General features: G+C 37.3%; 1 protein-coding gene across 1 annotated transcript in view; it reads right to left on the bottom strand.

Moving 5' to 3' along the window:
• Nucleotides 1-6,083: 6,083 nt before the first annotated feature.
• Nucleotides 6,084-12,351, bottom strand: part of LOC121375551 (transcription factor SPT20 homolog) — a 50,708-nt gene continuing 44,440 nt past the window's right edge. The window contains exon 25 of the mRNA XM_041503054.1: nucleotides 6,084-9,893. Within this exon, the coding sequence (XP_041358988.1) occupies nucleotides 9,577-9,893 (317 nt within the window). The 3' untranslated portion in view covers nucleotides 6,084-9,576. The remainder of the gene's footprint in view (nucleotides 9,894-12,351) is intronic.

The following is a 12,351-nucleotide window of genomic DNA, read 5'->3' as shown; positions in this document are numbered from 1 at the left end:
AAGTCCAGAAGTCAGAAAAACACCATCAGTGAACTGTTTAATGCAATTTCGTCATGCCATTCCTCAGTGAAAATGACAGATGGCGAGTCATAGGGATGCTTGAATCTGGGACCTCGCAGCGTGACGTCGCACCTCAATTCAACGTCTACAGAAATACCAAATGGCACTTATGGCAACGATGTTAACAAAACAGCCAGGTCCCCGTAGCGGCCGAACACCCGTGACAACCCCTCGCCAAGATACACGGATCTGAACCACGCATCTGCGAAACAGATCTGGAATGACATTCCCAGGAACTTTCTCCAGCGTTTAGTGGCCTCGATGAGACGACGGTGCCAGGCCTGTATCAGTGCTCAAGGTGGACACACTCGCTACTGACTCTGTGAACTTCGCTCTGGACCCCTCTAGTGATGTGACTCATTTGCATATGGCATGTGCGCCCTTTTCATGGACTATTGCTCGTTTCCATACCTTCGGACATTTCTCTTTCCATGTTATAACGTTTCATACAAGGCAGTAAAATCTTATCATCAGTTATCTTTGTCTTTTGTGTGTCACAATAACTTTTGCCTTTTAGTATATTTAGGTTTATATTCTACTGTGTAAAGGGGGAGGGCTCCAGTTACTAGAGAATGAACAAACAATAACTTAGTGTTTGTACTGAAGCAACACCAAATGAATATTTTGAGAAGAAATGTGCTAAAACCGAAGGTCATACTAATTATCGTATTTACTGTCAGTTATCGTATGAACTTTTGGCTTTGTTGGAACTGTATTATTAGCATGCACGGTGTTGGTAGCGCAAATAGAATGGAAGCGGGCATCCAGGGAATTCTGAATTCTTCCGATCAATTGTAAAAGTGTAGGTTTATGGTTTCACGTAAAGTCTTCACTGATGTTAAATCTATAAGAATAGTCACGAATGGCAAGAATTACACAAACACGAGGCATTAGCATCATATACCATAAGACAGCACCGTCTACTAGCAGGATCGGATGTATAAGTTTTCTAAAGAAGGGGAGCAAATTTCAAAAAAGGGGGCGACATTAATTATTTGAAAGTACACTAACATGCCTTTAAAGGTCCTTCAATATGTTGTTATTTTTTTCATATTTAATTGTAATAAATCACTACAAATTAATCGATTGTTTCAAAACAAAATTTAGTAAAAAATAAAAAATAATAAAAAATAAATAGATTTTTCTTTAATATATCAGATGATTTATATATTTAAAAAAAAATTTAAGTCTCCATTTTTAAAGTTGAATTGCAGAAAATATAAACAATATTAAAATTTGGATTAAAAAAATCTGCTTATTGGTCTACGGATGGTAAACGTTTTACTTTGATACATTATTTAATTTTAAAATGGTGCATTATACAAGACATAATGTCCAAAAAAATGCAATATCATTTAGAATCCACTCAACATTGCTGTATGTACCAAAAATTGGCCTACTGCCTTTAATCTTGCTATGATACACTTCTTTACTTTTCCGAATTATTTTCCCCAAACAATTTGAAATTTCTTTGATGACGTCCGGGTAGTACTGATGAGTAAAGATATCAAAAAATCAAAACCTACTGGGGCGTATTGAGGAAAATGACATTTAAAAAAAAAAAACCGAGTCAAAGCTTCCGGGGTTAACGGTTACAGGTTCCAGAATGCACAGAACTTGATCCTCTACCATAAACTTGCCCGCACGACCGCCGTCGACTTCGTCGTATACAGATAGTCTCATATTGATTTGTCCGTAAGGGAAACAATAAGTGCATTTCAACCTAGAGAAATTATTATTATTTTATTTTATTTTTGATATTAGCTTCGATGCTGAGTAGCTTCTCGATTTTTTACATTACGTTTTGTATCATACACCATTTTAAACTTAAGCTATATATGAATGTGAAGCATCAATACATACCACAACAGACTGGTTTTGTGCACAATGTTAATTTTCTGTTGCATCAGGGTCGGATGCAGTATTGGGTTTTTAGGCGTGGGCAGGGAGGGGGAGGGGGCACCTGTAGATGTAATCTACTCTCGATTAGCATCAAATCGTCTTTCCACGTACACAAGAGAGGGTATACCAGTCTTTGACATGCAATCCATCCGGTACTATCTGGAACATGATATAACGCATTGGATATATCGAAACAAAATATGTCTTACGACCTATCACATATCAAGCGTACATTCAAAGTAGACCCACTTCAAAGTATACCATTCCATATTATATCGGTATTCTAGTAAGTAGTTATGGCATCTGTTGATAAATATCGGCCATAATTGTTTTCTACCCGATTATAGTCTCGATAATGTTTGGCATTTTTTATGTTTGTGTTGTTTTGGGGTTTTTTGATGGGGCACTTGAATATTTTAGAACGGGACAGGCTTGAATCCGCCCTTTGTCTCTATATAATATCCTTCAACACCTGGTCAAGACAATAATTTTATTCTCTGAACACGGTGTTGTCCCATTTGGTCGAATTCCCAATTGGTCGAAATGCCAATTGGTCGAAAAATAAGTACTCGTCTGTTATATAACCACTACCTGATTACCTGTGTATGTAATGAGCATAGCCTCTTCATGTTTGTACAAGTTTTGATTATAGACGGATAGTGGTTTATTTACCAATGTACATAAACATATTTTCTACAGTTTTTCATAGTTTCTCCATGGCCTCTTGTGAATAAAACTGTTGATACAAATTTTCATTAGAGACGGACAAATTCGGACAATGGCTTATTTACCAATATGGAGACCTTTTAAAATTAATTACGGACATTCACTACATGGATTATTTCGATATTTGTCAAATTTGCATACTTTATGCGTTAAGCGATATCTATACCATCTATACAATAATAATCGGTTTCCAAATAATCTGGAACAGTTCATTATAATGATTGAGGTAACAACATGCATGTCAGTAAGACCATTGAATCATATCTATTGTTGTTTTAGCAGTTCGACCAATTGGGAATTCGACTAAATGGGAGTAAGCCCTGAACACCACGTCGATAGCAGCCCAGATATTGACGTCCTTGAACGGGTTCATTGACAATTCGTAATTAACGCATTTGGTCAGTAAAGACAGAAATGTTTATGCAGATTCGAACGTTTGTCAATGTCCGTTTCCTAATTCGGCCAGCACAATCTGTTGGCATTGCCCTGGAACTGCTCGTATGTTATTCGTTTATTTCAATTACCGTTGATAAGTTTGTGTCTAGTGCACGTCAGCTGGTGTGTACAAACTATGGTAATGTAATTATACCTGACAAATGATCGCCGTAATTCCATTATTTCCGTTTACAGAAGTCCTTATGATTAATTTCCACTACACTCTTTTGACCACACAAATTGAGTGGGAGAAAACATCTACTTATTTTGAAATGTTGTCAGGTTCGTACAAACCAAAGGCGTACGATGTTCAGGGAGGTGTCGCGGTTGGAAAGACAAGAACTGGGATGTGGAGGTGGACAGCGAAAGACATTGAAAGATATGAGTTGCCAGATCGGGAAGAAATGAGATCGAATTCAAAGGCAGTAGAAGGATAAAAAAAAATAAAAAAAATAAAAAGTTCTGGGAGGTGGTGGAGATAAGGCGGCGTCAGATACCCCTGGCCTGGTGCTTATAAAACCATTCGAGTCTAGACAGTAACGCCATGGCAACGCCATACAAATTGCATGCGTGTGATGTTATTTAACATCGAGTCGGGACTCTTTAAAAAGTTTTAGAAGCACGGGACCAGGTGATAAAACTATGTGGACATTCGTGCAGTTCATGATTTTAGATATTGAATATTGGACAATAATGATATCACTGATACATCAATCACTTTTGTTTGGAAAGAAGTAGCAGCAGTAGTAGTTGGGAAGAAGTAGTAGTAATAGTAGAAATAGTAGTAATAGTGATAGTAGTAGTGTCATTATTATTAGTAGTAGCAGGCACGGGGACAGACTGAGCTCGAGTGCACAAAGTGTCTAGGGGGTTCGGGGGCATGTTCCCCTGTAACATTTTGAAAACTAGATGTCCTGAAATGCAATTTCCAGCATTCAAAAAGTAAAATTAATCTCTGCCTTCAGATTTACTACCAATATTTTTTATTCAGAATTATTTATTCTAGCCCCCAACCCCAGCCCCCTAAGGAGGAGTAGTAGTAGTAGTAGTAGTCGTAGCAGCAGTAGTAGTAGTGGTGGTGGTAGTGTAGACATGTCTTAATAAATTTAAAATAAAGAGTAACACATAACTCAAATGTGTGCTGGTAAACTTTACTACAAATTTCACAAGGGAAAAGCTGTCTTAATATACATACATATGAAATGTACACCATGTTCTCATGAAATTATAAAATATATTTCCTGTGACATCAACTTAGATGTAACAAAAGAATATAAAATCAACTCTAAAATGCTAATAAATGTCTTACATACAAATGTAAGTATCGTTATGTAACAAAATTTAAAACTCTACTTGTAAAGGTAAAAATAAGTTCTCCATATGAAAGGAAGTAAGACTCCTCATTATCATATCTGGTCTATTTTATAAGAGTATTAAAACTGCTGGACATCACACCTTCAATACAAACATGTCCATAACCATTAAAATAGAAAACAAAGGGAAGACCATGTCCTGGGTACACAATACAAAGTAGTGATGACCACAACCAAACAATGGACCTTGGAAAAATATCCGCCCGGTACCCCCTCCCCTAACCCCAACCCCAACCCCAACCCCAAAACCCAACCCCAAAACCCAACCCCAACCCCAACCCTAACCCCTAACCCTAACCCCCAACCCCAACCCCAACCCCAACCCCAACCCCTAACCCTAACCCTAACCCCTAACCCCTAACCCTAACTAAAAATAATGGAGGGGACCGGGCGGATATTATACCTTATTCTAAACCAGATCATCAACTGACAAACTGTTTTGTTTTAAAGGTCTTGCTAGTTTGTATCAGTTTCATAAGAGAAATGTAAAGTTTTAAAATTGATAACAAACATTATGTTCGCTGTATAATCATTATTTGGGGTTTAACGAACCATTTGAATTTGTAAATTTCACAAAATCTTGAAAACAATAAATGACACCATGAAAATTATGGAGTTTTATGCATAACAAATATTGGTTTGATCATTTACTTTCATCCCAATTCTGGTTGTCTAAAAACCTGCATATTTTGCAGGCATTCCTTGCCTCCTAAAACTATTTTCCATTATTATTGTGGCTCAATAGTCTAGGTCCATTTAGAATAAAAATTCCCTGACTGCTAATTTTCACAGCATTTATTTTTTCAAAGTCCATTTCTATTTCCAGAAATGATTTCTAGTTTTTCACTAACTAGTGGGGATCCTGCCCCTCTCGTGTTGGTCCCTAGCACCGACTCTGATCAGTACCTGTGTCAATGAGGATCATGCTGTAACATTTCTTTCTCTGACTAGCATATAACCCAAGCATTCTGAAAGTACTGCTAATTATGAGCCACTATTCACAAACTAAAATCAAAATTAAGTATTAGCTCCCCTTTTCTCTTTCAATGAACCATTCCAAAATGCGCCAAAATTATTTCAAGAAATTTTCGCAATTTTTTATCTTTTGACTTAATCCTACGGAATATTAAACATTCAATAGCACCAAAAATGCCCCCACCCACTACCGACCCCGGTTGGGCTGCTGGTGCTCCCTTGCCCCTGCCAGCGTGGGTGGCCCCTCCTCTCACTCAACCCACACCCTTTTCCTGTCCTGGACGGAGGATCCAGCCAAGGCCAACATCTGTGCCCATGACAGGTGTGCGCTACAGCTTGATCTGAATGTGCACGTTAAACCCTATGATCTGACCTGACCTCAGTACTGCTTAAGTAATACATGTCCACTACAGAGTTCAAGTTCAAGGGCCATAACTCTGTATTGCAAAACAAAAAAGATCCTGGAAAACAAAATTTCAAATCTCCAAAGTTCAAGGGCCATAACTATGTCAAAAATAGGAAAATCGCCATGAAAGTCAAACTTGATTTGTAACAGTACATGACAAAGCTACACACAATTTCAGCTCAATATCTTGAGGCATTGTGGGATAAAGTCAGGAAAACTATAAGTGGGACAGACAGACGGACAGACAGACTGATTAGACAGACTGATTAGACAGACAGAAGGAGATGAAATTTATAGTCCCCTCTGGTTGGACCGGTAGGGGACTAGTAACTGACTTTGACAGTGACAACAATGGAGTATATCAGCAAACATCAGCTGTTGGGTTCAGTTAAACAGATACCACTAGACCCTGCATTAACAAAAACAAAGTGTCTCCATTTACACAAAACAACTCATTCTGTACACTGTAAAAACTCAAATGTTCATGAAACAATATTACCAATAAATAAATAAAACATGGAGTCTGGTAAAAGTTAAATTATATCAACAAACAAATATTTTAGTTTCCATGAGTAAATATTTGTATGTTAATATGAATTTTTTTTTCAGAACAGTCACATAAAAATATTAGTGGCAGACCATTCTGGAAGCATCATCGACCAAAATATCTGATTTGTAATACAGGTTACTATTTCATCAGTCAAAAATTAATCAGTGCTAACTTCAAATTACCGGGTAGGCATAAAGGAAACCGGTTTATTACACAATCTATAAATATGGATGCAGATATATACGAAAAAGTTCATTTCTAACATACTATACCAGAAAGAACTTTTTGGGTATGGCGCTATGGAAATGAATATTTACAATGTGTGTGCTGAATGCAACCGCAGTTGACAGTGGGTATGGGGGACCTCCCTCAGAAAGTATCAAAAGGTTAATTTAAAAAAATTAAATCTGCAAAAAAAAATGTGGTATGGCAGCATACCCGTTTTACCCTCTGGCAGAAACCCTGTATATATCTATCTATGTAATTGTGAGAAAAACATGGTTTTGCTGCAACATGACATAGCATCTAGCACACGAAGTAGTGTTTTAAGGTCCTGATCAGTGGGCATAGATCACATTGTGACGTCATATATAACATCAGTACACTTTCACAAGTCTAGAAAGTGGGGGATATCGTGTTTTCAAAATGAACTCTTCACATATAGTTTACACATGTACTTTTCTTCAATTATTGTCAGGAACAAATACTTGTTTTAAAACTGCATGGTATTAGTCGCACATCATTGATGATGCAATCATTGCAGCCACGATTCCAAAGTATCTACACTGACATACCAGTACATGTTTTACAGACATAAGACATTAGATCATGTCGAGGACATGTGTTGTGTTGGGAGCTCAGATGGGCATGGCCCAACTTTCAAAACCTTCCAAAAAGCAAAATAAAGTCTGTTCAAACACCTCTTACCATGCCTTGGCCTATATTTAAATCTTCAATGTTTCATATTCTTCATCTCTTTGGTCCCCCTAGACCAACCGCCTGTGCTCACACCTTCAGCAATCGCATTCACGCTCACCCCAACAATAGCATCCGACCTCCCTTTCATAAACCCCAAACACATACATGTATACTAGAGACACTGATCAATTTGACTTCCATAAAACATGTGAATCTCTCTGTGTGCAGATGCCATGGAATCACAGCCTTAGCAAATGAATTCAAGACTGGAAGGTGCTGGGTTCACATCCCAGGACTGGCCCCCACCCAGAGTACACAACTCATTCAACAGATGCAAAACCACTACACTAATTTATCTCTCTAACCTTTGACCTGTTCGGATCACCCCAACAGTTGAGATGTGTGCCCACGACAGAGTGCTTGAATTGTAAATGGACCACTACACTAATTTCAATCTCTAACATTTGTCCTGCTCGGACCACCCCAACAGTTGAGATGTGTGCCCACAACAGGGTGCTTGAATTGTAAATGGACACAAGCATGATAATAAATTAAACTGAATGGATGAAAATATTATTTATTTTAAGAAAACACCAATCTTAAACATGTGCATTCATTATGCAGATGGCCACCTGAGATTGTTTTTAGTAGTAAATTCACTTTTCACATATATATATATATCATTGGTTATAAAAACAATTAAATCTGTCCTCAAGACTTTAGAGTATGAACTTTTAGACTGCATGCAGTTTGTAAAATACTCAATTCTATGCTCAAGTCTGAGTATGAATTTACTGATCTAGGTAAAACAGTTTACAAACACAAGACTTAAAGAGTTTAGAGATTGGCCTTAAGACTGCAAGCAGTTTGTAAAAAAAACTAAATTCTATGTTCCAAGTCAGAGTCTGAGTTCACTTATCTACACTAAAAAAAAAAAAACTTTACAAGCACAAACCATTGTGCTAACATATTCACTGGTCCAGACATGATGCCCAACTTGAATAAATTCCTTATAAAGTTATTAGCCAATTAAAATTGTATGACTTTAAAAACCATCTGCTATAAAACATATCTGGACTTCAAAGTACAGTGTACTGACCTTTTAATATGTAACTAGACTATTTTTACACTGCTGAATACAATTATCATTAAAAAATAATAACTGAAACCATTTCTAAGATCAGTGACAAAATTTCAAACAAAAGTTGATAAATATGAATTCACTACAGTGGATGAAATATTTACAACAACTGTAAACATTACTGGTTTTGTAAGAGTAAAATCAGTTGCTGATTTTTGCATATTAAAAATAACACACTTTTTTACTATTATGCTGTTCGGCATCATCTAATTACATTAATACATGCATTGCATTGTTTTTGCACTTAATTCAGTGGTGGAAATGGGCTTATATATTGGTATGTTCAATATATTCATTCATTCATTCTTTCTCTCTCTTTCTCTCTCCCCCCACCCCCCCCCCAATAAAACTCAGAAGTGGAAATGGGCTTATATATTAGTACATTCAATTCTCTCTCCCCTTCCTTCCATCTGTCTGTCCCCCTCCCCCGTCTCTCTCTGTCTCCCCCACCTCCACCTCTCTCTGTCTCCCCCTCCCTCACTCTTGCTGCAATTAGCATTTTAGATTATTATTAACAAGTATGATTGACTTCCCTAAGTGGACCTGGAGTTTTTCCTGCCTATGCCCCATGACTGGTACATCTAATACCACAGACTCTGCTGTGTTGTTCCATCTATGGGATTGGTGCATGTAAAATAATCTTTACTTCTTTTTGGTACAAGTAGTCTTATATTGTGACAGCAAGTTTTTTCTCTCTCTCATTCTCTAGACCACAAGTCTAAGTAACCATAAACAGACACCAAATAACTCCAGATTAAAACTTGCTGAGAAGTCATTAAACATCTATACTTAAGAATCTGAGCCGATATTTTTGAAGCAATCTTAGCCTAAGAAATCATAAAACCATCATAAGCTATGACGTTAGTATGGCGTGTGCTGTAGTGATGTCACAACCTACGATGGATTTACGATTTCGTAGCACCAAGATGGCTTTGAAAATATGGGCCCTGGGGGTGAAATACCAAAAGAATTGTGTGGGGTGGGGACAACAGCCATCCATGATCAAACCCAACCTAGGTACAGTTCCCCCATGCATGCAGTCTGGTTCCTCAAGCCCATTTCCATCACTGGTTTTCATGGCACTTTGGGGTCAAGTTCTTGGTGGCGTCGGTGTAGTTCTCTTCTTGCTCTTCGACTTGCTGCTGTGCTGGGTGGGCTGTGCCGGGGCAGACGTCTTCAGCTGGAGCTGGTGGAACTGCAGAGGCTGGTGCGTCTGCTGTGGCTTCTGGAACGTCAGTGCCGTCTGCAGCTGTTGTGGCTGCAGTCCGTGCTGTCCCGCCAGCTGCAGCAGTTGCTGTGGAGTTATCTGACCCTGACCTGGCTGACCTTGCTTTCCGACAGTCAAGGATGTTACGGGTAAAGCTGTCATCTGGTGACTGGACAGAGGCTGTGAGACTTGGGTTAAAACTGAAAAAAAACACAATTGCAATAATTTTGTGAAGACATTCTATTTGTAGATTAAAATAAAACCCTTTTAATAATAAATATATTTTGTGAACTCTATTAAGCCATCCATAACTAATGTTCTGTAGTCCAGGGCCCCTTTCCACGAAGCGATCTTAGCCCAAAGATCAACTTAAGTGCATAGGGTAGCTATGTGCTTAAGGTAATCTTAGGGCTAAGATTGTTTCATGGAACAGGGCACTGGACAGCATACATCAACTTAACTAAATATAAGGAAGAAACAGAGAATACCACATGAGTGGCCATTACATACATGTATCCAATAAGCAAAGACAACGTGGATATGTTTCTGAATGAGATGTAAAATAAATAGAAAAGAAAGAAAGAAATGTTTTATTTAACGACGCACTCAACACATTTTAGTAAAATAAATAGAGTCAAGTTTAGTATTTTATTTTTTATAATAACATATCCTCAAAAACTGGATTTAAAAAGAAATAAAACATCTACTCCAACTTAGTTATTAGTAGAGTCAATATGTGAGAAAAAACACCTTAACCCCCAAAAAATTACTACAAAAGGTTTTGTAATTGTTTCTGGTACTCTTGGACATTGGGAATAACATATCAAAAATCTATCAAAATCTAACTACCAAAAAGCTGTTAAAACTGGGTCAAATCCAAGATGGCCGTTTCTGATTTCGCACTCAGTAAAATTAAATCAAATTTAATTTAATGACTATTTAGTCCAGCCAAATATTTAACAAATAAGTAAAACTCATTTAGTTTTCAAGTAATGATTCTATATCATAAGTGCATAATCTTTCTATTACGTCAGTGACTTAATAATTCAAAAATTCTAAATGGCCACTATGGTTCATGGATGCGATAGGAACCGTTTACTTTAGTCACTTATGTAAGCCCATGGGAATTTAGTGATAAAACAAACTACTAATTTAAGATGTATTAGGGTATTAAGGAGATCCAATATAATAAAAACATTCCTAAATTTCATTTGAATGGCCACAGAGAAACAAAATGGCTGCCAAAACTTATATGTATACATTGACAGTATATGGAAAATGCATATATGCTTAGTAATTGGCTAAGTAACATTTATAGTATAAAAGTGCAAAATGTGATAAACATGCCACTTTGCATGCAGTTGGGAGTAAACCTTGATACAGGACCAACCTGGCAATGACCTCTCAATGGCAGGTGGCGTCACAATTCAATATGGTCGCCAATTAACTATTTCTTATTCTGTTTATATCACATTTAAAAGTGCAAGCTATAAAATATTAGTTGCAATGACACATTTCAGACAATATTATTACTATATATGTGTTGCTGTTATATATTAATCTTTTTTTTTAATATGAATATACTGATCAAAAAAGAAATGTGTCTAATTATAAATGCAAGACGAGATGCAAGCCTTTCTCAAGATATGTTCCTACTTAGAAGGTAATGATGAGGAACAATTAACAATTTCTGACCTGAGGTGTAAAATGAAACCATTTTTATGCTGTAACTATTCTTTGCCATATAGACATTACTACCTTAAGGACAAACTAAAGCATAACAGGAGGGGAAGGTCTTCATGACTTAGTGACTATGACAGAGAAAACTGAAATTTGAAACTACTGCCAGTCAAAAGTGACATAAAAACCAATATTGCTTCTGTTACTGACCAGTGTCCAGATAGTTGTATGCTGAAACTGGATTCTGCTTTGCAATTAATTCTAGACACCCTTCATACGATGCTGGATTTGCTATGTATTGGAAAAGATACTCAGAGAAAAGTGGCAGTCATTGGTCAGTCAATTATTCAAGTTGTTAAGCCAAGTGCTGTTTGTGGTGCCATTACAGATGAGACTTGCTGCCCAGATGCACCATTTATATCAATCTAGATTCCTTATAGACACTCTTTCTGAAATGGGGTTTATCTCCTCCTCTACTGAAGTGCAACGGTTTGAAAAGAATGCCGTTAATTCTGTTGCCCCAGATGTTCTAGGCAAGGATAATGACCTGTTAAACACAAACATTGTTATTCGCTGCAGACCAGATTGACCACAACATCCTCACAATAGATGGAAAGAGGCTATTTCATGGGTTGGGTATGATTGCCATACTAACACCAGGAAAGAAGACAAATCGTATTGTACCAAGAAAAACGTCTGTCTAATTTAAGCGTAACAGGAAAGACAAAGATCAAGATAATAGACTACTGTTTTGCAAACTCTGTCTGCTGCAATGCCAAATTTCAAGAACTTCCCAAACTTAGTGATTATGATAGGCGAGTAGATATTTTATGGGAACTGTCGTTCAGTTTCAACAAGCTGACACCAAATTGGCCGAGCATGGTGCATATTGTCCATCAAGGTTATGTTCACCCTGGTCAGTCTTCTGTTGTGTTTTTGCCCATGATAGACATATACTGTGAAGACAAGACGTGTATT

The sequence above is a fragment of the Gigantopelta aegis genome, chromosome 6 (genome assembly GCF_016097555.1).
Source record: "Gigantopelta aegis isolate Gae_Host chromosome 6, Gae_host_genome, whole genome shotgun sequence".
NCBI lineage: Eukaryota > Metazoa > Mollusca > Gastropoda > Neomphalida > Peltospiridae > Gigantopelta > Gigantopelta aegis.
Note: the sequence above shows the minus strand (reverse complement) of the source record. Positions and strands in the feature narration are given on the sequence as shown.